At 48.9% G+C, this 24,617-nt stretch overlaps 1 protein-coding gene across 2 annotated transcripts in view; it reads left to right on the forward strand.

Moving 5' to 3' along the window:
• ERCC3 (ERCC excision repair 3, TFIIH core complex helicase subunit) overlaps positions 1-24,617 on the forward strand; it is a 733,178-nt gene that overhangs the window by 25,219 nt on the left and 683,342 nt on the right. Inside the window, exon 3 of one of the 2 annotated variants that reach the window (XM_069236742.1) lies at positions 15,641-15,781. The exons of the other annotated variant lie outside the window; for it this stretch is intronic. Within the exon in view, the coding sequence (XP_069092843.1) occupies positions 15,641-15,781 (141 nt within the window). The remainder of the gene's footprint in view (positions 1-15,640; positions 15,782-24,617) is intronic. 2 annotated transcript variants of the gene reach the window in all.

Below are 24,617 nucleotides of genomic sequence, written 5' to 3' on the forward strand. Positions count from 1 at the left end.
GACATGCTGTATTCAGTTTAGCTGCCTATTGGCTTTGACATGATATTAGACATTACATTTGATATTTAGGTTAGCTGCCTATTGGCTTTGACATGACATTAGACATTACATTTGATATTTAGATTAGCTGCCTATTGCCTTTAACGTGGAGTTAGACATTGCAGTTGAGAATCCAAGCTGTATTTTCCCCAAGCTATGTTTTTCCACAAGATGAAGCAAGCTGTTTTCTTCACACCAGACTAGACCTGATAAGAGAGAGTACATTTGGTGTTTTCCTTTCTGCTCAGGCTTGGGAAGAGGAGAAGTCTAGGAGATCTGGTAGGTGCTATTAATCCGAGGGCTAAGATAAGAATGCAGTGAGCTAAACTTTTTAAATTTCTGATTTTATTTGACTTTTTGCATGGTTATTATGGATTATACAATGATTATGTTGTATTTGCTGTGGCTTTTTTTACTGTTATGGTCTAATTACACTGCATAAAGTTATGTCTGTCTGTCATTACTACTACTGTCACCACCTCACCTGGGTCCATTTGGTGAATTAGCACAAATATTGTAGATAAGATCCAGGGTGTGACTTGTGTAAGGATGTTATGTTGTGCATATTTGTAGAGCAGCCTATATCCCTCAAGGTTATGCTCTCTGTGTGCAGGAGTGCTGGCCTTGTCCCAAGGTCTTTGGTGGGGTTTACTCAAAGAACCAAGTCTTCAGCTTCTTGCCGAACTCAAGTAGAGATGTGGAGGCTCCGATATGTAGCAAGAGACAGTTTGTAATGCTATCTGTATTTAACCACTGACTACATCTTGACCACTGACTCCATTTTGTGCTGTGCTTAGCTTCAAACGTTGTCCCATTGGTGGTGCAGGGATTTTTCCACACACAGCTTGTTAACCTGTTTTTGCTTTTCTCACTAGGTAAGGGAATATAATATGGGAGATGAAACCTTGATAAGGCTGTACAAGGTTGAGAATATTTATGTAGAGAAGGGTACAGCTCGGTCTTGGAAATACACCTAGGGATTTGGCCAGGTTCTAGTGTGTTCTTTCAACACTGACCTGGGACATCCAACGCTTTAAGTTCACAACTTACTCGATGGGAGGGGTGTTTCTAGAACCTTCCTCTTAAGTTTGTTTTAAGATTATAAATGGTGTGGAAGCTTGACACTGGGGGGGGTTGGGGGGGGTGTAATCCTGTTGGGTGGTTCTCGTCTGCCATGGGTTCCACAGCTTGACGTTGGCAGACAAAGGATAATGTTGGATTCGAGCCCCGTGGTGATGCATTTTCAATTCTTAATATTTAGCTTTGCTGTGTGCTTGCATGAATATACGTAGTCTCTAACTATATATATATCAATCTTTTATTATTATTTCACTGCTGTGATTATTTTAAGAGTTGCACATGTTTTGCTGCATTCACATTAAGTGTTCACGTTATTATCTTCATGTAGCCTGGGTTGTGCCTTTAATAAATTCATTACTCTCAGACTGAGTGCTGCATTCCTTGCGTTCTTTAGCTCAGTTCCCTCTCAGGAAAAGTAGAACACAGTTCCACACCTTAAAAGCAAGGTATGAGGAGCCTGGACCTCCAGCTCTAATTCTGTGTTCTTTTGGGTTGTGTGTGAGTTCGGCTAAGTGAAGGTGTCTGGCTGGTTGATGAAAGGAGATGCTATTGATCAGGTAGTCCCGCAAGTTTGTGTATTTGGGAGTCATTCAAGCTCCCTGTGGTGTGGTGTGATGTGAGTCCTGCTTGAAAGGATGAGGATGAGTCTGACTGCGGCGTTTTGGATGGTTCGTAGTCATCTGGTGAGCTTCTTTGTTACACCGAAATAGAAGGCGTTTGCGTAGTTCAGCCTGCTAGTGACAAGCTTTTCTAGTGTTACTTGAGAGCCATTTTAACATTTTCCCCAGCATCCTTTAGTGTAGAAGCAGGAGGCTGTGACAGCATTGACTTGTGCAGGCATGTCCACCTTCTTACCCTTGATGATCTTGAGGTACCTGGTGTGGGTTTTTGTGGGGCGGGGGTGCCACCAGGTGGAGTCTCTGGGTGATGTTTTTTTTCCCCAAATATCACTAAGTTTGTCTTGTCAGAGTTGGGTTTAAAACCACTGACTTCATGTAGGCAGTAACTTCACCATGCAGGCTGTTAACATGTTGCTTGTGTTGGGGGTTTTGTCAGAGAGTGGCCCTATGACTTCTTGTTGTTGGCAGCGCATGTGAGGATGATGTTTTTGTGGTTACATATGACGCTGGCTAGTGCAGTCATATGTATTGAAAAAGTTTGGAGCTTGCTGAGGGATGAACTTTGACCACTCTGTAGGTGTGTTTCTGGGCTTCTAAGATGTGGGGTATTTGGCTGAGTTCTTTCCATCCAAAAAGAGCAAGTCCAGCGGACAGCAGGTCTTTAAATTCAGGGTTCATGTAGGTGACTGAGGGTGGAGTGTGATACTGTTTTGAAGGCTGCAGAGAGATCCAGAAGGATGTCTCTTCTCTGTCTAGGATCGTACAAATGTTGTCTTTTGCAGCAATGAGTGCTGTTTCCATGCTGTGGTTGAGTCTGAATCCAGACTCAGTGGCGGTTAGAAGCTGGTTGTTGACAAGGTGCTCAGTGAGGCATCTGGTGATGAGTTTCTCTAAAACTTTGGTTGAGAATGATAAGAGGAAGATCGGTCTGGAGTTGGTGAGCTTGGTTGGGTTTGACAAGGGTTTCTTGAGCAGGACAGTGACTTAGACGTTTCCAGGCTTCCAGGAAGGTGGGTAATTCGATGGAGGCTTGCAGGTTCTGATGGATACAACTACCTGTGGATTCCTCACCTAATGAATACTCCCATGGCGCCAGCATTCGACGGAAATCTTCTTACTAGTCTCTGCACGTCGACGAGGACGTCACTCTAGCCCACGCGACGCCGTCTGATGTCATACAGGCAATAAGAGGTCCTCGCCGACGTGCCGATGACAGTTCCCTTTTTTTCCGTGCATTCGAAACGGTTATCTTCGAGGGAGCTACTGTTACCTTCGTCGTTACAGTGTATTGTCTGCTGCGTAGTCTTCTCTGCGGTAATAATGTCTCAGAGGAAGTCGGGTTTCAAGCCCTGTCGAGAGTGTGGGGGCAAGATGTCAGTTACAGATCCTCACTCCGACTGTCTATGGTGTTTGAGCTCCGACCACGACGTCTCGACTTGCGATTCATGTCAACACATGAATCCGAAGGCCCTCAAAGAGCGTGAGGCCAAGTTATTCATGGCAAAGTCAAAGAAGAAGGAGAAACATCATAAGAAGTCTTCTTCGCCAAGGTCTCACCGGCGTCATCGAGACTCCCGGCGCCGTAGAGACTCACAACGTCATTCCAGCAAGGAGTCTCGTTCGAGGTCACCTTCGGCTCGGCGTCGGAGGACTTGGGAGGTCAGCCCCACGGTCACGCCGCATCCATCGACGCCGATGCCCTCTCCGGCGTCACCGACTTCGCCTGGTCAGGCGTCGGTGATTGAGGTGGTGCAGCCTCTTGTGTTTTCTCCGGCTTCGCAGACGTCGAGGCCGGCGTCGGGGTCGCCCTCGATCCAGGCACCCCAGTATCCGGCTTTTCCCACTCCTGAGCCGATAGTACCGCGTTTCTTAATGCGATGTATACCATCTTTCAGCAGATGGCTCCAGGAGCTGCTCCGGCTGGTCCTTCGGGGCCCTTGGCCTTTTCGTTGGGTGATCCTGCGCCTCTTCGGCCGGCACCCTTTATGCCCTTTCTCCCTTTTGGGAATGTGGGCTCGGCGCCGGTGCCGGCGTCGGTGGCCGCTCCGGTGGCTTCGGATGTTTCGGCCCCGGAGGTTGCCCTTCCGTCGAAGTCAGGATTTTGCCCTGTGACTCCGGTTGGTCCATCGGCTCCAAGACCTCGTCCTCCGGCTCCTGCCTCGGCGCCGAAGCTGCCTGTGGCGCCGGACGCGGCGTCAGATGCTTCTGGAGATCGGCGCCGTTCTTCGACGTCGGCGGAGGCCATGTCGACTCCGCGTATCGAGAAGAGACTTCATTCGAGGAGGCGTGCTCTCCGTCTTTTAGAAGAGCAGGAGTACCAGCGAGTCTTAGAGGAGGGAGAGATTGAGGACTCTGGAGACGGACTACATGGTCTGGATACAGCCAGTGGGCTGGACACTTCCTCTGAGTGGGACCTTTCATCTCCAGGGGAATATACGGAGGAGGCTGCTTCCTTTCATGCTGTGGTGAGGAAGGCAGCAAGCTTTTTGGACCTGCCTTTGCCGGTGGCAGAGGCGAAGCAGAATTTGCTGACAGAGGTATTGCATCCGGCCTCTGCTGCAGCTGAGCCTCTCTTGCCATTTAATGAGGCTTTGCTGGATCCGGTGTTGGAGGTGTGGAAGAAGCCGGTGTCTTCCTCGGACGTTCATAGGGCTGTGGCCAGGAGGTATCGAGCTGCACCATCTGACCCTGGCTTTCTCTCTAGACACCCTACGCCGGAGAGCTTGGTGGTGCAAGCCTCCTGTTCCTCAAAGTCAGCGCCTGGTTCCTTCCCGACGGTGCCTGGAGACAGAGACTCCAAGAAACTGGATGCGCAGTCCAAGAAAATATTTTCGTCATGCAGTTTGGCGTTGAAGGCCACCAACGCAACGTGCATTCTGGGGAGGTACATCCATGCTCTGATGGATGATATTTCGTCTTCATTTACGGAGCTCCCCCAGGGTCTCTTGGATGTGGTCTCGGACGCCCAGGCTGCGGCGACCCAGATTATCCAGTCTGGGCTGGACACGACTGACTCGGTGGCCAGGGCGATGGGCACGGCTGTGGTGGCAAGAAGACAGGCCTGGCTCCGAAACTCAGGGTTTTCTGCGGATGTGCAGTCGACCCTGCTGGACCTCCCGTTTGATGGGGACAGACTGTTTGGAGCCAAGGCAGATTCGGCCTTGGAACGATTTAAGGAGAGCAGAGCCACAGCCAAATCGTTAGGACTGCAAGCTCCTTCTTCCTCTGCCTCTTCTAGATTTTTCAGGAGGTTTCGGGGATTTGGGCGTGGCTCTTCTTCCTCTTCCTTTCGGGGGAGGTTCCAGCAACCCGCCTCTTCCCTCCCCTATAGGTCATTTAGAGGGAGGGGGAGGGGTGGGGCCCGTACCAGAGGAGCCTCTCAACAGCACTCTGCCTCTTCCTCGTCCTCTGGAGGGGTGCAGCAGGGGAAGCAGCCTTAGGCTTCCACCGTTTCCCACTCACTCCTCTCCTGTAGGGGGAAGATTACAGCATTTTCTCCACAAGTGGAAGTCTATCACAACGGACACTTGGGTTCTCGGCATTGTGGGGAAAGGCTACGCCCTTCCCTTTCGGGAGTTCCCGCCCCTCATCCCGCCCCGCCCATCTTATTGTTCAGAAGAACACCTCCTGTTGCTAGAACAGGAGGTTCAAGTCCTCCTTTCAAAGGGCGCGGTAGAGTTGGTCCCAGAGCAGGAAAAGGGTCGAGGTTGTTACTCAAGATACTTCCTGATTCCCAAAAAGGATGGTCAGTTGAGACCAATCCTGGATCTGAGGATCTTGAATTGGTTCCTCAAACAGGAAAAGTTCAAGATGCTGACCCTAGCACAGGTGCTTTTGGCGTTGAACAAGGAAGATTGGATGGTGTCTGTCGACTTGCAGGATGCTTACTTTCATATCCCGATACTCAAGTCGCACAGGAAGTATCTCCGGTTTGTGGTAGGGTCGCAGCACTATCAGTTTGCGGTCCTCCCGTTTGGTCTTACTTCAGCACCTCGAGTCTTCACAAAGGTGATGTCAGTGGTTGCGGCGGAGCTCAGAAGGAAGGGGATAGCAGTATTCCCTTACTTGGACGACTGGTTGATCAAAGCCAAGTCCCCGGAGCTTGTGTCGCATCATCTGCAGTCAACAACCCAGTTGTTGTTCGACCTGGGCTTTTTGGTGAACGTGCCCAAATCTCACCTGGAGCCCTCTCAGCGCCTCCTGTTCATAGGGGCAGTACTGGATACAACATTGAGATTCAAGATATTCAGGAATTGGTTCCAATGTTTCGAAATGGAGCGGTAGTTCCAGTCCTCAAGGTCCTTCGTCTGCTCGGTCTGTTCACCTCCTGCATTCTGTTGGTCACGCATGCTCGCTGGCACATGAGGGCTCTTCAGTGGTGCCTCCGAAGGCAGTGGTCTCAACACAAGGGAGATTTAGAAGGTACTGTCAAGATCTCCAGAGATGCTGCTGTGGAATTGAAGTGGTGGATTGCGGGCAACAATCTTTCACAGGGAAAGCCGTTCGCGCAGTCGCCACCAGTGGCCACGGTCATAACGGATGCTTCCACCCTAGGATGGGGAGCTCATCTGGGGGATCTGGAGATCAAAGGGCTTTGGTCTCCAGAGGAACAGGTGTTTCATATCAATCTGTTGGAGTTACGGGCTGTACGTCTGGCTCTCAAGGCCTTCCTCCCATCCCTTCGTGGTCAGTCGGTACAGGTCCTGACGGACAATACTACCACGATGTGGTACATAAACAAACAGGGAGGAGTAGGGTCGTACCTTCTCTGCAGAGAAGCTCTTCGGCTATGGTCCTGGGCAAAGGACCATCAGATTTGCTTGGTGGCAAATCATCTGGCCGGGGTCTTGAATGTACGTGCGGACAGTCTCAGTCGCCAATTCTCGGCAGACCACGAGTGGCGTCTCCATCCAGATCAAGTCTGTTTAATCTTCCAGATGTGGGGGTTTCCTCGGATAGATCAGTTTGCCACTCGGGAGAACGCGCATTGCCCGTTATTCTGCAGCCTCCAGTATCCGATGCAGGGAGCGTTGGGGGACGCGTTTCAGATAACCTGGTGCGACCAGTTGCTTTACGCGTTTCCCCCCCATACCCTTGATTCCTCGAGTGTTGAGGAAAATTCGCCAAGACCGGGCCCAAGTCATCTTAATAGCTCCGGATTGGCCAAGGAGGGTATGGTACTCCGACCTTCTCCAACTCTCACTGTGCCCTCCGCTCCGTCTCCCTCTCAGGGCAGACCTCCTCTCGCAGTCGCAGGGGCAGGTTTTACACCCCAACCTCCAGAGTCTGCACCTACATGCTTGGAGATTGAACGGGGCAACCTGAGTTCCTTCTCTCTCCCGCCTGATGTAGTGGATGTTATCTTAGCGGCCAGGCGACACTCCACTAAATCTATCTACGCTAATAGGTGGTCTAAATTTGTTATGTGGTGTGGAGAGAGACAGATTGATCCCTTACATGCTCATCTGTCACATGTTTTGTCTTTTGCACTGTCTCTAGCGCAGAAAGGTTGTGCAGTGGCTACCATTAAGGGTTATTTGTCGGCCTTGTCAGCCTTCATTTGTCTTCCAGACCAACCATCGTTATTTAAATCCCCTATTGTTCTCAGATTCTTGAAAGGTCTTCTGAATCAATATCCTCCAAAACCATTCGTTATGCCTCAATGGGATTTGTCCTTGGTCCTGACTTTCCTTATGGGGTCCCCTTTTGAGCCTATGCATTCTTGCCCCTTAAGGTATTTGGTTAATAAAACAGTATTCCTGGTAGCTATAACATCTGCAAGGAGAGTGAGTGAGTTGCAGGCCTTATCGGTTAAACCCCCTTATATAACGTTTTATGGGGATAAGGTGGTGTTGAGGACCAAGGCTGCTTTCCTTCCGAAGGTTGTTTCACCCTTCCATTTGGCTCAGACAATCACTTTGTCCACGTTTTATCCTCCGCCTCATCCTTCAAAGGAGGAAGAAAGACTACATCGCCTGGACCCAAAAAGGGCGTTGAGTTTCTATATCGACAGAATGAAGGATATCAGGCTGGAGGATCAGCTGTTTGTCGGATACGTGGGCAAGAGGAGAGGAAAGGCAGTCCACAAGAGAACACTCTCCAGGTGGGTTGTTCTTTGCATTAAAATCTGTTACTCTTTGGCAAAGAAGGATCCGCCTGAGGGCATTAGAGCTCACTCCACAGAGCTAAGTCGGCCTCTTCGGCCTTGGCCAGGGGTGTTCCTGTGGTCGACATCTGCAAGGCCGCAACTTGGTCGTCCCTTCACACTTTTGTGAAACATTACTGTTTGGACTCTGAGGTCAGAAGGGACGGTCATTTTGCGCGGTCAGTGCTGCAGGATTTCTTGGTTTGACCATTTAGGCACCCACCGCCGGGCGTGGTACTGCTTTGGGACTCTATTCATTAGGTGAGGAATCCACAGGTAGTTGTATCCATCAGAAGAACGAGTTACTTACCTTCGGTAACGACTTTTCTGGTGGATACATTAGCTACCTGTGGATTCCTCACGGTAACACCCGCCTCCCCGTTGCCTTTTTGGTCTCTCCAAGCAATCCTTGAGTGTGCTCCTTTTGGTCTTCAAAGTTGCAATACATTTTGCATATATGATATTTGTATATATGTGTATATTTATATATAAATCTATATATATTGTGTATATACATGATTCGTATGTATAAATATATTTATTTGTAAAAAAAAAAAAAAAAAAAGAAGGTTATATTAAATCTACAGCTATTTTATTGCAATGTTGTGTGATTTACAATATTAAGAGATGTTGCTTTGCTCTTTCATTACATTGGGTTATTATTATTCTCATGCACGTAAAAAATGTTGGTACTGTCATCGGCACGTCGGCGAGGACCTCTTATTGCCTGTATGACGTCAGACGGCGTCGCGTGGGCTAGAGTGACGTCCTCGTCGACGTGCAGAGACTAGTAAGAAGATTTCCGTCGAATGCTGGCGCCATGGGAGTATTCATTAGGTGAGGAATCCACAGGTAGCTAATGTATCCACCAGAAAAGTCGTTACCGAAGGTAAGTAACTCGTTCATCTGGCTGAGGGCTTTGCTGATTGGGGTTAGTTCCTTGTTGAAGCCTGGTGGGGTCAGGGGTATAGCAATATTGCAGGGCTCCAGAGTGGATAGTCTTCATGGGGGTGGTGGTTTAGTCTATGGTGATTTCAGCCCACAAGTTTAGGGTCCATCGTTTGCTTGAGATGGCAAGACTTGTTTTGATGTCATAGGGGTCCAGTTGCTGGTAGAAGTTACTGTATATGCATGTGATGTTATCGAAAGAAGTCAGATTGTTGCAGAGTTCTTGAGTGGAGGTGATGTTGAAGGTGGCTGCAGGCGCGGTGAACTATTGGGTGATGGCAAATACTTTTGGGTTGCTGGTGCTAATGTGGTCTGCAAGAGCTGTGTGTTTGGTCTTCTGGATTTGCCAGTGGTAGTGTTTCAAGGCAGAGCTGAATACGTTTTTGTCTGCAGAGTCTTGGCTCTTTCTTCTATTGAGCTCTTATTGATTGCAATGTTGTTTTGTCAGCCTGCGTCCTTCTTTACCAACTGGCTTGAGGTTGTGTTCTTGTGTTTTCTTTTTTTTTTTTTGCAATGCTTGGCAGGGGCCCGGGAGTCGGTGCACGTAATGATTCAGTCGTTTAAGTTCTTGATGTCTTCTGATGTTGGTTGTCTGGTTATTGGGGAGTTCAGGTAAGTGTTTGGAGAGCGTGGAAGTCAAGGCCATCTCAAGGATGTTGTTCCAGAAGTAGCAAGGAGGTTCGGGGTTGTTGGTTTTCTGTGGCTGGGGATGGTGATGCTGGTGTTAACGAGAGCATGGTCTGTCCTGGGTGAGACAGAGGTGCCTGTTTTTTTTCCTGGAAGGCTATTGAGTTTGGGTCTGTGCAGTCTTCGAGGTGACAGTTCAGCTCTGAGAGACAGCGATAGAGGCAGGAAGAGGAGAAGCAAGACAGGGCCTCGAGGTGCAGGTCCTGGGTCTGAGGACCTTGCTTGGATAGAGGACCAAGGCCAGGTAAGTCCTAGGGGCTCAGGACAGTCACCTGCGTATTGGCTGGCCCATGCTGCAGCTGCCTTTTAGTTAGATCTTGGGAGGTGGAAGGAACACTAGGGGGTGATGGAAGTGGCGGGAGAGGTGGGAGAGTAGGAAACAGGTGAGGAACAGGAGGAGCATGTGGAGGAGGACCCCTGTCAGGAGTTCGAGGCCCTCCTCCACCTGCATGCTTCTGCCTGCGCCTCATCCCTGGTGTCTAGTGGGAGAGCTCTGCTCTCCTACTAGGCTACCTTCTGCCTCTCTCCTCCTTTTCTCTGCTCTGCTTTTGCTCTCTGCTCCACTACTGTCCCCTTGTGCTCCTTTTCCTAGTTTCTCTCTCACTCCGCTCTCTCTCTCTCTCTCTTCCTCTCTCCCCTGTCACTGCTGCCCCGCCCCCTTTTGTAGGCTCTGCCCCCTTTTGTAGGCTCTGCCCCCTTTTCGTGCAGTTTTTAGTCCACCTCCCAGCTGTCCTCTCCTCTCCCCCACCTCCCTACTTAATGATGGCCGTGCCGTTGGTGCGCCAAAGACAAGCCAGTCTGCACCTGTCTGCGCCTGGACCGCGCCCAGCGTCAGGACCCCTGGCTCCCGTTCACCACCCCCCCCACCACCGCCACGCACGTCTTCACTACAATGCCACCACCCTCCATGCCCTCAACACCGGCCGCTCTCCCGCCTGCCTTCAAGCCTTCAAGCCTCCCCGCAGACCATCTGCGGATCCTTCTCCTACCGGAACTGCACCTTCACCAGCCTCTACGCCAACGACCCACCCACCAAGGCAGGACACAACCATCTCAGATGTATCCTCCTCAACACCCACTCCGTCCACAAGCATGTAGTAGAGCTGTGGAATTTACTCGACTCAGCCTCCCCGATGTCACCTTCCTGACTGAGTCCTGGATTAACCCCTCCTCAGCACCTAACATTGCCATAGCCATCCCGGACGGCTACAAGATCACCCGCAGGGACTGCACCAACAAACCAGGAGGAGGCATCACCATCATTCACAAGAACACCCTCAGGATCACGACCACACTGAAGGCACCATCAGCATCGCCAAACTCCTGCACTTCCAAATCCACACTGACCCAAACACCACCCTCTGAGGGACCCTTGTCTACAGGGCCACCGGCCCACGACAGCAAATTAGGGACTCCATTACCGATATCAGCACGCACGCTCTCGCATCCACCAACTACATACTCCTCGGAGACTTAAACTTCCACCTCGAGAACACCAGCGACAACTACACCGCCACCCTGCTCGACAGCCTCTCCAACCTCAGCCTCAGACAGCTCGTCACAACACCAACCCACTCCGCAGGACACACACTCAACCCTATTTTCTCTGCCAGGAATCACGTCTTTCAGCCACACCACCGAACTCCACTGGACAGGCCACCGCTGCATCCATTTCTCCTTTAAAAAACCCACACCACACCACCACGCACAACTGATTCCCCCACCTCAGTTGGGACAAGGTCACCAAAGACCAACTTATCACGACCCTCTCACAGAACCCACCCATCGACACCACCGACATTGATGCAGCTGCCCGCAACTTCAGACAATGGGTCAACACCTGTGCCAATACTCTCGCCCCAGTCAAAAATCCCTCCAATAGACGCACCGACAGAAAGGCCTTCTGGTTTACTGCCGACCTCCATGAATCTAAGTAAAGATGCCAAAGACTCGAAAGAAAGAGGCGCCAAGATCAGACTCTGGACAAACACACAGCCTTCAAAAACGACATCCGCAGACACTACCAACTCATCCGAGCTGCCAAAAGAACTGCCTTCAAAGACTGAATCAACAACAATGCACACAGCCAAAAGGAGTTCTTCAACGTTGTGAAGGAACTCTCCAATCCCAACGCTAACGCCATCCCGCCATCCCAAGACCTCTGCGACTCCCTAGCCTCCTATTTCCACCGCAATATTGCAGACATACACGAAAGCTTCAGCACCCAGACCCCCCGGCAACCACCAATACCACAGATTCACCTCCGACCAACCTCCTGCTCTCCTGGACCCCCATCAATGACGACAACACCATCCACTCCGGCTCTCCATCTGACCCCCTGCCCTCACCACATCCTCAACAAAGCAAGCTCCGTCATCGCACCCCAACTACGGAAGATCATCAACAGCTCCTTAGAGTCCGCCACCTTCCTGGAGAGCTGGAAACACACCGAGATCAACGCCCTCCTCAAAATACCCAAGGTGGACCCAAAGGACCTCAAGAACGTCCGGCCTATCTCCCCGCTCCCCTTCCCGGCAAAAGTCACCGAGAAGGCCGTCAACAGACAAGTAACCCGCTTCCTAGAGGAGAACTGCACCCTGGACCCTTCCCAATCCAGAATCCGCAGCAACCACAGCACCGAAACAGCCCTCAACGCTGCCACCTACGACATCAGAACCATACTGAACAGCGGCAAAACTGCGGCCCTCATCCTCCTGGACCTCTCCGTCGTGTTTGACAGTCTGCCACCACGTCCTGCGGTCACGCCTCAGCAATGCTGGAATCCACGACAGAGCCCAGGACTGGGTCACCTCATTTCTCACTGGCAGAACCCAGAGTGTCCGCCTCCCCCCCATTGCGGTGTACCCCAGGGTTCGTCCCTCAGCCCGACCCTCTTCAACGTCTACATGGCCCCGCTCGCTAACATCGCCCGATCCCACAACTTCAACATCATCTCATACGCCGACGACACCCAGCTGATCCTCTCCCTCACCAAGGACTCTGCCAAGACCTACCTCCACGAAGTAATGAAGGCCATCGCCGAATGGATGAAGAGCAGCTGCCTCAAACTAAATTCCGACAAGACGGAATTCCTCATCTTTGGCTCCACCCCCTCCACATGGGATGATTCCTGGTGGCCTGCCACTCTCGGAACCGCTCCGACTCCCACTGACCAGGCACGCAACCTAGGATTCATCTTGGACCCCTCACTATCCATGACCCAGCAAGTCAACACCATCTCCTCCTCCTGCTTTAACACCCTCTGCATGCTCCTAAAGATCTACAAATGGATATCCACCAAAACCAAAAGAACAGTCACTCACGCCCTCGTAAACAGCAAACTGGACTACGACAATGCCCTCTATGCAGGAACCACGGCCAACCCCCAGAAGAGGCTGCAACGCATTCAGAAGGCCTCCGCACGCCTCATCCTGGACATCCCCCGGCACTGCCACATCACAGACCACCTGAAAAACCTGCACTAGCTCCCAGTCAACAAGAGAATCACCTTCAAACTCCTCACCCATGCTCACAAAGCACTGCACAACACTGGACCAAAATACCTCAACAGACGACTCTCCTTCTACAACCCGACCTGGCATCTCCGCTCCACCGATCTCACCCTCACAACTGTCCCACACTTCCGCAGAACTACAACCGGCGGTAGATCATTCTCGCACCTCGCCACCAAAATGTGAAATCACTTCCCACCAACCTGAGCCAGACCAAAGACCTCCTTACCTTCAGGAAACTTTTCATGACCCGGCTGTTCGGGCAGTGGCAACACCCCCCTCCCACTTTCTCCCTCCTCAGGCCTTGAGACCCTCATGGGTGATTAGTGCGCTTTTCAAATCCCTGATTGATAAGGTAAATGTAAATATCAGAAAAGAGGTGAGCAGCGGTAGGCAGAGAGAAAGACACAAAAACAGACAGAAATGAAATGGCATAACAGAAGATGTTAGATGAATAGTGGCAAAAACAGGTAGTGGTGCAGGATGGAAAATTAAGTAGCCATAGTCATTGGCAGAGCAAACAGAAACAAACAGTGGCATAGACCAACAGTGAAACGGCAAACAGATAAACCTGGGTGAGTCCGAGAAGGAGACCGCACCAGGAAGGAGATGAGCGAGGCAGGGCTTTGAAGCGCAGGAGCGGAGTCTGAAAGGGCCATGCTTGGACAATGGGCCAAGCCTTCTTAAGTCCTAGGGTGTTAGGAAGTCACCTGTTTATATGATAAAGCCTAATTGATCAGGTAACACCCGGCCAGGGACTAGTGGCATCAGTCTACTGGCCACTGTATTAGCAAGTGTTTTTGTATCTGTATTAATGAGTGGCAGTGGACTGTGGTACTCCCAGAGGTGCGCTGGTTTGTCAGTGACAAGTAGGGTCTCTCATTGATGGAAAGAGGATGCCTTTCTCACAAGCTTCCTCAAAGCTTCAACAAGTGCGGAGCGAAAGAAGTATTCTCTTTATAGAATTTGCCTGGCAGTCCTGTCCATGCCACATGCTTCATTGCTTGCCATTCTACAGTGTGGGGCTTAATCATATCCAAGTCTGTGTAGAAGGCAGTAAATGGCTGGAGAGTAGTCTGATTCATGACAGGAATGGGCATCTTCCAGTGTTACTGAGGTTATGTTGTGGTGGGTAATGGGTTTTTGAGCATGTCCCTTGGTTATTGCCTGGTCTGTCTGCTTCTCCAAAAGTGTGTGCATTGCTCCCCTACCTAAATGCCAGATTTTTGTTGAGTCTCAGCTAAAAGTGCAGGATTGAGGGTTTGTTAACCTCTACTTCACAGATGTATTTCTCTAGTCTCTCGTGTGCTCTGAATGTGTTGGGGATTCCATTCTTTTTAGCTATGCAAGCCCAAGACCACCATAAGGGCATCCCACATTGTGCGTATGCTGTCAACTGGACCACTACTAATGCTGATTTACTCTGATTTGGTTTCTAAGGCCATCCTCGACATGGCATCAAACAGTGCACCAGGCTGTAGCCTCCACGAGAACAGAGGATGATAGAAGTCAGGGAATTCCAGACGCAGCAGGACCTGGGCTTGTGCAGAAAATGTTTTTAAGTGTTGCACAACCAGTGTGCTTGCACCAAGGTCCTTGGAAGCCAGGCAGTAGTCCAGCGTGGACTAGCAGTTGTTTGCAGATGACAAGAATGTGCCGTCCCTGTCAAGGAGTGCCTAGTTTGCACATACCTATTAGGTCATCCACCACTTGCATATCATTGAGTATTGCATCCTCCTGTCTTTTTCCATTATGTTTGTCTGTCCTCTGTATGGTTTAACACTGTTTTGAAATTGCCTTCCACCTCACAGAGGCACCTGAGGGGAGAGTGCACACACTTTGCTCCACAGTTCTGTATGAAAGGCAGGATCATCAATGTTGGGCCATATGTGTTTACTAACGTAAAGGATTTTCGGAAGAAGGTGACCTGCAGTTTATAAACCTGCCTTGAGCATCTTATCTTGAAGTTAGGTGGTGCAAAGTGGTCAAACCCCCCCCGTTTGACAAAGATCACTATCCAAGAAAGGGAAGAGGAGGCTCAATATTTGGTTGCTGACCTGTCCAGTGAACTGGTGAATTCCTTGTAGTAGGACAACCCTGTTGTTTTGCTTGTTAAGATACATCAGCACTAGTCTAGTGTGTCAAGGAGTGTTTAGTCCTCTCAAATTCCAAGTGAGAAAGAGGACAGATTTAGCAAGTAGGAGGCTGGCCCTCTATGTAGTGTGCAAAGCTAGGCACACCCTGCAGGGGTTTCAGGCACACGTTAGTTTATAGGGTAAAAACTAGATCACCTAATGCTCTAATCTTTAAGGTGGCTTGCTTGAGCAGTTACGCCAAACTTGGAGAAGTGCAAATCATTTGTTGTACTCACAGTATCAATCTTGCAAAGGAATAACTCAAGATCAATTTTTAAAAATACTTCAAATTTTTATGTAATTTTTAAGACCAGATTATCAAAATTAGTTAAGTACTTCTTGAGATACGAATTTTTAAAGTTTAAGAAAAATTGTCTTATTGTGCGTAATTACGCACCATAGAAATCAATGGAAAGTCCGCTTTAAAAATACATATAAAATCACACAGTTGTTTACCAAGTTCTTCTTTTGCAGGTTGGTCGAGGTCAGCAGTGGGCACACTGTGCCAGCTGGAGAAGTTCAGGGGGCTCCCAGTTCCGGCAGGAGCAGCAGCAAAAGGTCCCTGGAGCTGGTGCAGGGCCACTGTGGGAGACCACTTGGAAAAGGTCTGTGCAGGTAAGTTTAGAGGTGGTTCTTTGGGGTCCCCTTGGAGGGTTGAGGTTGTAAGGGGTGAGGGACCCTTAGGGCACAGAAGGTTCTTCATTGCAGGGTACTGGGCGCAGAGCGAATCTCTGAGCCAGGATCTGTGCACAAAGATGCCCTTTGGATCTGGAGGTAAGCTGGTTCAAGGGTGGCACTCGGGCGGGAGGTTGAGGGTGTTCCTGAAGTCCCTCGACTGGTGCTTCCTCCTGATCCTTTTTTCAGCCCCAGGTGGGCTGGTTTTCCTGGTGTCCGATGTCATTTGACCAATAACCAGGGTATTGGTGCTGCATGACTACTGGAGGGCGCACTTGCAGGGTTTGTCCTCAGTCATCTATGCGTCATCTGCAGGGCTCGAAAAATCCACTCGACCACTCGCATTAGCGAGTCTTATTAGATCAGGTCAACTATTTTTAATACTTACTCATCCCTTCTGGCAAGTTGACACTGAACAGGTGTTCTGTTCAGTTGAAAAGTGGAGGCGCAATAAAAGATGCTTTTAAATCTTGTTCTTATGTCACGCTTACTCTGTGCTCACAGACTGAGGCCAAAGGTCAGTTTTTGTCACAATTAATTTTCCTTCTGACTGCAGAGTTCCAGGACTTTGTCAAGGGATCTTTGTGACCTGTTGCTTAGAATGTAAAATAAATGGATCTATGGTGTCAGGTTTTTCCTAACACACAACATTTAAATGACTAAGTCAGCTGTGAGAACATTTCAAAATAAATTTCAGTATTCGTGAAAGCCCTTTTTTATATTTCTGTGTGATGAAAAAATATTTTAATAGGATGAAAACTAATCACAATACTTTACATGTTGATGTGCAAAGGATATGTTTTCTGAAACCCAATTTTCACAGATTGTTAATACACTATATAGTTTTATCAGTAAAGCTGCAAGTTGGTGGAGAGGTGATATTTCTTGGAAATCTACTGTGTGTAGATGACAATATGTTACCACATCCTGGTTTAGTAATAGATTTATTAAAATTGAGTGTTTATACAAACTGAGAAACACTGCTGCCCTGATGGCAATGTTGTTAGTAAACTAAAAAGTCCTGGGTTATGTGGGCTAGACCTCATGGGTATGTGGGCTAGATTCTTGTGATGCATGCAGCAAATTTAGTCTACTTAATCAAACAAAAGAGGGTTTTTTTGTACGGCAGAAATGCTGACCTCACATATTTGAAGGTGCAATCATATGTGAGAACTAAGAAAAAGGTGAGACTGAACTATTTGCCCAGGGTCACACAATTTGAGACCCGTTTATGGGTCAAGTACATTACAGTTAGGTCGAGTAAATTATTTAAGTTACTCTACCTGCAGGTCTAGTAAAAATTGTATGATTTTTCGAGCCCTGGTCATCGGGTCCACCTGTGACTTCCAGGTCATTGAAGTGACCCTCACTGTTTTTTTGGTTTCTTCTTGTTGCAGAGTGGTACCTCCACTCTGGAGGGAGTTCTTGGGCGATGTTTGAAGCATGGAGGTCCTCTGGGGTGCTTGAGTTTCCAGCAGCTCCTGAGCGGTGATTGTCAGGTCCTAGGTGCAGCAGACAGGGTTTGGAATCTTTTCTTTGTTGCAGAAGGTCCACACTTCTCGTACCTTGGATCTTCTTGGTGCTGGTGTTCTTCTTGTCCATTGAATCTGATTAAATACTGAATTTAGTGGGTGCTTTAGTGGGAACCCGGTAGTGTACAATGCAACACCTACCATTTGTGTGGCTACACCCACTACAGGGACCACTTTGTGTGGGAAGGGTCACTTCCCTATCCCTGATTGGCTATTTTCCTTCTATCTAAGATGAAGTCAAATGAAATGGAGCGTTCACCTTGCGAGCAACACCTTAGGGGGTGGTGCATGCCAGGTGGGGCCACTCCCCCTACCTTTGTGTAGTCTCCCCCATTTGCTCCCACTAAAAGTTGGGGTTTGCAAAGGGGTTGAACATCTGCTGCTAGCAGCAGACCCGGGGGTCGAGTTTCACAGGCGGTCAGCCCTTTGAAGCTCGCCACCCGGCTAGTGCACATTCCTGAGGTAGGGTTTGTTAGCACGTCCACCCAGGAAGGGCATTGTTCTACAAACCACAGAGATAGACCGCTCCCCCAAGGTTTGTAGATTGGGTGTCTAGAGGTGGCAGGCTGGCTAGAGCCAGTCAACAACCATGCCAGGGTAGTTAGCTTTTGTAGGGGGCACCTTCAAGGAGACCCCTGGGTACATTTAGGGATAAATCCAGTACTGGTACCAGTTTGGATTTATCATTCTGAGTTGTTTGATACCAAACAACCCAGGGTTCAGTGTGGCCATCATGTAGCTGGGAAACTTGTGTTGACGAGTGTCCAGCACATGTATTAAAATGGCTGCTCTGTTCACTCACTGTGTAGCATGAAACCCATAAAGCAGAAGTCAACATAGCCTCATTTGTGAGAAACAAAGTTCCTTAGCAAAGTATTATGAACATAACCAAACACATATGCCTGTTCCTCTGGTGATGGATATGTGTGCTGAGAAAATACCTCTACCAACGGACAAAGGCGGTCTGAAGGAAAATAAAATTGCAGCGTTTACAGAATATGCACACTGAAAGGAGTGTGGCCCCTACTCCTTAATGACTGTGTTCTGCCATGAACGTTCTGATAGAGTAGTACACAGAAGTGTTTATACTCACTGACACTTAAGAGCAATAACATTTGGGCTGTGGGCACACTTACATATCAACCTGGATAACTGATATCATTCAATGTAACTTTGGTGAGTGGCTGCAAAAGTTTTGGCATGTGCATGGCATCCAGGGTTTAATGTACTATCTCTTTTTCAACAGGAGGGTGCCTGCTGTGAGTTGGAGAAGATGTGTTGTTTACCTTGCAGTAATTACTTTAGTTAGATAGGATATACATAACAGGCTATTCCACCCTGCTGCAGCTTCTTTTTAAGTAGCAGATATAACCACCTTATCTGAACTGTCATAGTGAAATCCAGATAGATAGAATTTTATAATGCTGTTGTAAGACAGATGTATTGTTCCTTTGCTAGCTGGAGAACTGTGTCATTGCCTCTGAAATTGAGCAAATGGGTTGTTACTAGGTTTGTTGAAGTCTCTGGCGGAGGCTTCTGTACGAGAGAACAATGTGCGCACTATGTCACAAGCAGACAGGAGAAGTTATTAGCTCCCAACATAGATCTTATTAGTTCCTATATGTAGGTTTTGAGCTTGCCGTAGTCTCTGGCACGCTGAGAATGCTAATTGATGCAAGGATAGGAGGGGGTCTCCTGCTCTCAAATCACATGTCTCGTGATGCCCACCACAGAGGCAACGGGGTACAGAAGACTACCCTAACCAATGTGCTCAAGTTCAGACTTAACCAGCATCAGCACAGGTGCAGACCACCAGTGTCTTTATGTCCCGCTGCTAAGGTGCACTACTAATAGGTCCACCCCAGGAGTACTCCTCGGCGGTCTCTCGATGAGTGTAAGGATGTGCGTTGAAGCCTAGCACAAAGGCCTATGAAACTTAAATGCACAGTCACTGTAGGTAGATGGCTAGTGCGCTTGGGCAGTAGAATATTGTTGAGAAGTTTTGTCCCTAGTCCAGTATAACCAGCAGACTAGCAGTGGGCTAAACACACCCTCACTGCACAGGTGGCATAGATCCTGTCCACCCCTCTATGGACGTGCTTAAGGGGTGGCATATGCAGATCTAAGAGTGCTGGTGGTGTTGCACTGTGCTTGGGGTGCAGGCTTGCCTCTCACCATCGGGGAGTCCCAGCATAGTACTTTGGGTCTGGGATCCTGCCTGGCCACACAGTGCACACACAGTGCCCCAGGAATACTTGGTGGGGGAGCCTGCTTCACCACCTGCCTCTCTGACGTCAACAACAGGGGCGGAACTTCATTTCAGGGCACCAGTTCTGTGCAAGGCTCTTACTCTGGGAAATCTGCACCACCACAGCTGAAGCCCACCCCTCGGTCCACCAAGCCGCCCTGCTGACACATCACCTGCAACACCTAGTTAGACCCAGAGCTTTGTTCTCCAAGTGGATGGCCCTGTGCCATTGTGTTGAGATGCAGGAGACTGCCAGGAGCAAAGTGGGGCAGGATGGCAACTTTGTTGTGTGTTAGTCCATACAGCCAATGTCTTGGGCTAATATTATGTGGTGCAGATGAGAGTATTTTAAATGATCAGTTTCTTCAGGGTGAAGTGTTAGCTAAAACAAATCTGTTACTCCTGACTTCACAGTGAGGGGCTACCTCTACAATAATACCTACATGGAAATTGCAGACATCAATGCTTGATGATGTAGCATTTAGCAACATTCTGAAGGTTAAATCACCCAGCTCATCATCAGTGCCTCTAAGGTGTTTCTAACAGGTAAATGCCTTAAACGTGCATTGGGGGTGCAGAAGGTCTTACATTATCAGCTCAGAGCTTGAAAATGATAACAGGTTGGGTAAGCGCCCCATACTCTATCAGCTTCAGCTGGCAGTGCAGCAACATTCCGAAAAGGAGCTGCATGAGTGGCTCTACTTTTTCGACTACAGGGAATACCTGGCCTTGAGACATACTGAATATGATGATTCAGGTTGCTTGTTTCTGTGATTGGTCTGGGCCATGACCCCAGACACTACAGTTTTGGCTGTTCACCGAGGTGATGGGAAGGTAATTCAGTCTCTAACGGATATCAAAAGGCTCCTTGCCTCATATTACTGAGAACTGTATGCAGTATATATGGTGCGGTACAAGGTGGCACGTTGAAGATAATGTGCTGACCCATGGTAAGGCGGAAGATTTAGAGGATTAGATCTCACAAGAAAAGGTTGAATTGGTTTTGCCACCGCTGTCTGAGGGGAAGTCATTGCCTCATGGGTCTTGGAGTTCTAAAGGACATTCCAGGGGCAACTGGCTCAGCATCTCCTTGGTACTGATCATGAGGCCTTTGCGATAGAAGAGCCGCTGCCCTCTGTAACACCAGGGTGGCCTGTTATAGCAGTACTTCCGAAGACCGACCATAACCCTCCTGATGGCATATCATATCGCTTCCTTTCATTAGTAAACCTGGACTGTTTTAGGAAAGGTGTTTACAGTAGGTTGCTGCCAGTCCTGGCAAGCATGATACATCAGGATCAGAGTGCATTCGTCCCAGTTAGAAGCATGGTCCTGCATGTTCATAGGTTGTTTCAACCCTTAGCAGCATTCCTGTCACTCTGAGCAAAGCATTGGTAACCACTATAGATTCTGATAGAGAGCTTTCGACTCTTTGGACGGGGATTTCTGGTGGGTTATCCTTTTGAACATGCGCTTCGGCCTTGGGATCATTAAGTGTATCTAGTTACTTAACACAGTGGCCACAGCTCTGATCCAAATGGGAGGGGTAGTGTCAGATGCCTGCGAGGTGCGACAGTGGAGCAAAACAGTGGTTCTCCTGTTCTCCTGTTCCCCTGTTCCCTGCTGCTCTTTGCATTAGTGGTAGAGCTCTTGGCATGTCTAGTATAATGAGGTGAAGTTTTATTAAACTTGCATGCCAATGTTTATACCCATGTCATCTCGTTGTATGTGAATTACATTCTGCTATAGATGTGAGCTGTAACAGGAGCCTTCTGGAGCTGCTAAAGTAATTGGACACGTTTTGTGAGCAGCCTAATATTCAAATAAATATGGACAAGTCTTTTTCCACTAACTGAGGAAGGAGCAACACAATTGGTTTGGTTTAGCTGATGAGATATGATTTACCATAGCATCTTGTACATTTAAATACCTGAGGGTTTACACTATGTAGAGACCCTCGAGATATAGTTCAGGGCAATCTAGGGTAGATCAATAAACTAGCAAGATCCTCAATAGAGTCTTGGCGCAAATAACCCTTTTCGGTAGCCCTCACCAACATTGTGTTGAAGCCTAGACTGCTCTATTTCTTTGCAAGCCTACCTCTGCAACTTAAGCATCCCTATGTCCAAGAATTACCCACACGCCTGGCTGAACTGGTATGAGGAGCAAACAGTAGGTGGGTTGCATTTAACACATTGTATCTCCCTTTGGATGTAGTAGGGTTGGGGGTTCCTGACTTCGAGTACTACTGCCTGCTGGCACAGCTCCAGAGTGTCAGGATGGTTTATCCGTGTACTATATTCTGAGTATGCTTATATACACAACGTGCCCCCACTGACATCTGGGAATATATCCTAAATACATAGCATAAAATCAGAGCCCCCTTAATACTGCTCAAGGCGCCAAAATACAATTGGAACTGGTATTAGAAGCAAAGAGTTGGGGGGGGGGGCTACAGCTGTGCTTCTGAGATTCCTCAATGGGTGGGTCAAAGCTTCTCCCCAAGCGCTCAAATTGTGCTTAAATCTCTCTGCATTAGGGCTGTGTTAAATTTGCTCTGTGCGCATTACTGTTCAGGCACTCCTATGGTTTTTGAGGAAATAAACACTGCCTATTGGGATAATTGTTGGGCTTTGCAACATTATCCAAATTAGTCGTGCTCACATGGGACAAGGGAAAGGTGGAACTGATGGTTGATGCACTGACAACGTTCCTTTTCATTTGAGTGTGGATAAGCAATTTGTTACCCCAGCATAAAAGGCCATTAGGATAACCAAGCCTAACAACTTGGATTCCTTACAAACTGGATGGAATGAGGACTTGGAAAGGCATATTTGATCCTGGTCCAGTTGAAGGTCATGCACCCACGTATACCACATGTTTGCTTACAATGTAAAACAGAGTGGGTGGTGGGCCACTGAGGCTGCTACTGAGGAAGATGGTGGCAGGTTTAATTTTGTGAGAGGCTGCACCTGATGTTACCAGCTGAAGACACCGAAACGTTTTTCTGAAGTAAAAAAGATAAACTGAATTAATGAGCTAAATGCAGAACTTTAAGGACTTCAATAAGGCTTATCTTAGATTTACTTGGATATTATTTTACTTACCTTATTCACAGGCTTTTGGATGCTTCTGTGGCAGGTGGCTCCTCTTCTTCAAGCTCCCCTGGTCAAGATCTCTGCTGTCGTCCACCAAACAAGACTTACTGTCTGGCATGGGTTCTCTGATTGTTGGGGCTTTTGGATGGCTTTGAAGGGTTGAGGACTTAGTTCAAAGCTTGCTGTGGTAAAACATAGTGCCGACTCACTAGCACTTTGTCCAAACCGATTAGTGAGCAAAGATATCTGATCTACTGGGGCTCCCTGCAATGAAAGTACGCAAATCACTGCAGCGTCCCATCTAGCATTTGAATTAGGCTGCATTTCTGGTGTATCGCAGGAATCTCTACGGCAGCTTGAGGAGCTTGTGGAGTTCTCCCTATGGCAGACTTGGAAGAGCTAAAGGCAGTGGCTCACAACCAGTAAGACAACCGTAGATTAGATGTAGGTATGAAGGGGGACTTCTGGGTGAGGGGTTAGGGCAACAAAAGTTGATCTCACATTACCTATTGGGCTACAGCAGCTCCACGTGAGGCCTCAATGCGATTTAATAATGTGAAAAAAAAAAAAAAGCATAAGGGCACAATAAAACCTCGGTAATTACACAGGAAAGGAAGCCATCTATGTTTGTGTCATGTTTTTAAAGGAACGCATGGGGGCTGCAAGCAGGCTGAGCACTATTCTGAAATTTTAGGTTTCTGATGGATACAACTACCTGTGGATTCCTCACCTAAAGAATTCTCCCAATATGCCAGCATTCGACGGAAATGTTTTCCCAGCTCTGCACGAGGACGTCACTATTGCCCGACTCCTATGGGACTCCGTCTGATGTCATTGTGGCAATAAGAGGACCTCGCCGGCATGCTGACGTCAGTTCCCTTTTTTCCGTGCCTTCGAAGCATAATGGTTTTTCTCCTGGCTCTTGGGAAGCTACTGTTTCTCGAAGGTGTTACTTTGTTAATGTCTCCACCTCGTAAATTAGGGTTCAAGCCTTGTAGAGAGTGCGGGGGTCGTATGTCGGTGACAGACCCGCATAATGGCTGCTTGTGGTGTTTGAGCTCCGAGCACAACGTGGAGGAGTGTGGTTCGTGTCAAAAAATGAACCCGAAGGCTCTCAAGGAGCGAGAGGCCAAGCTGTTTTTGGCCAAGGCTAAAAAGAAAGAGAAGCATGGACGTCGGAGATCATCTTCAGGAAAGTGCTCGAGATTGCATAAGAGACGGTGTCGACATGATTCCCGGCGCCGTTCGGAGAGGGACCGATCCCGGTCGAGGTCACCATCTATTCGGCGGTGTCCGACGTGGGATCTCAGTCCGGTGACTCCTCAGCCTGAGAGCCCTCAGGCTTCTCCGGCGCCATCTGTGTGTTGAGGTGGTCGAGCCATCCCAGAGCCCTGGCTTCTCGCCTGCAGCGCAGTTGTAAGTGGCTGATCAAGCGCTGATGCCGCAGGAGTATCCAGCATTCCTTGGTCCAGGAGCGGATCCGGCATTCTTGAATGATGTGTTTAATATCTTTAACTCCATGGCCTCTGGCGGTGCACCGGCTGGTCCCTTGGCTGTTGGATTGGGCATTCCGGCTTCATAAAAGTCAACGCCATTCATGCTCTTCTGTCCAGCAGAGGGTGCTGGTCCGTTGGCGTCGCCGAGGAGACTTTCGATGCCGATGGCTTCTGTGGATCCGGTGGCGTTGATGACTTCGCCACGAATCCAGTCGACGCCGGGGAAGAGAGCCTGTTTATCCATGACGCCGATGGAACCGGCGTCGGACGAATCCGGAGACCGGGCTGTGTCTCCTGGGCTGCGTCAGCCGAGGTCGTTGGCGTCAGCCAATTCAATGTCGACGCCGAAGATAGAGGCCAGGCTGCACTCAAGAAGAAGTGCTCTGAGGCTTTTGGAGGAGC

This window comes from Pleurodeles waltl, chromosome 1_2, assembly GCF_031143425.1.
Source record: "Pleurodeles waltl isolate 20211129_DDA chromosome 1_2, aPleWal1.hap1.20221129, whole genome shotgun sequence".
In the NCBI taxonomy this organism is placed as follows: domain Eukaryota; kingdom Metazoa; phylum Chordata; class Amphibia; order Caudata; family Salamandridae; genus Pleurodeles; species Pleurodeles waltl.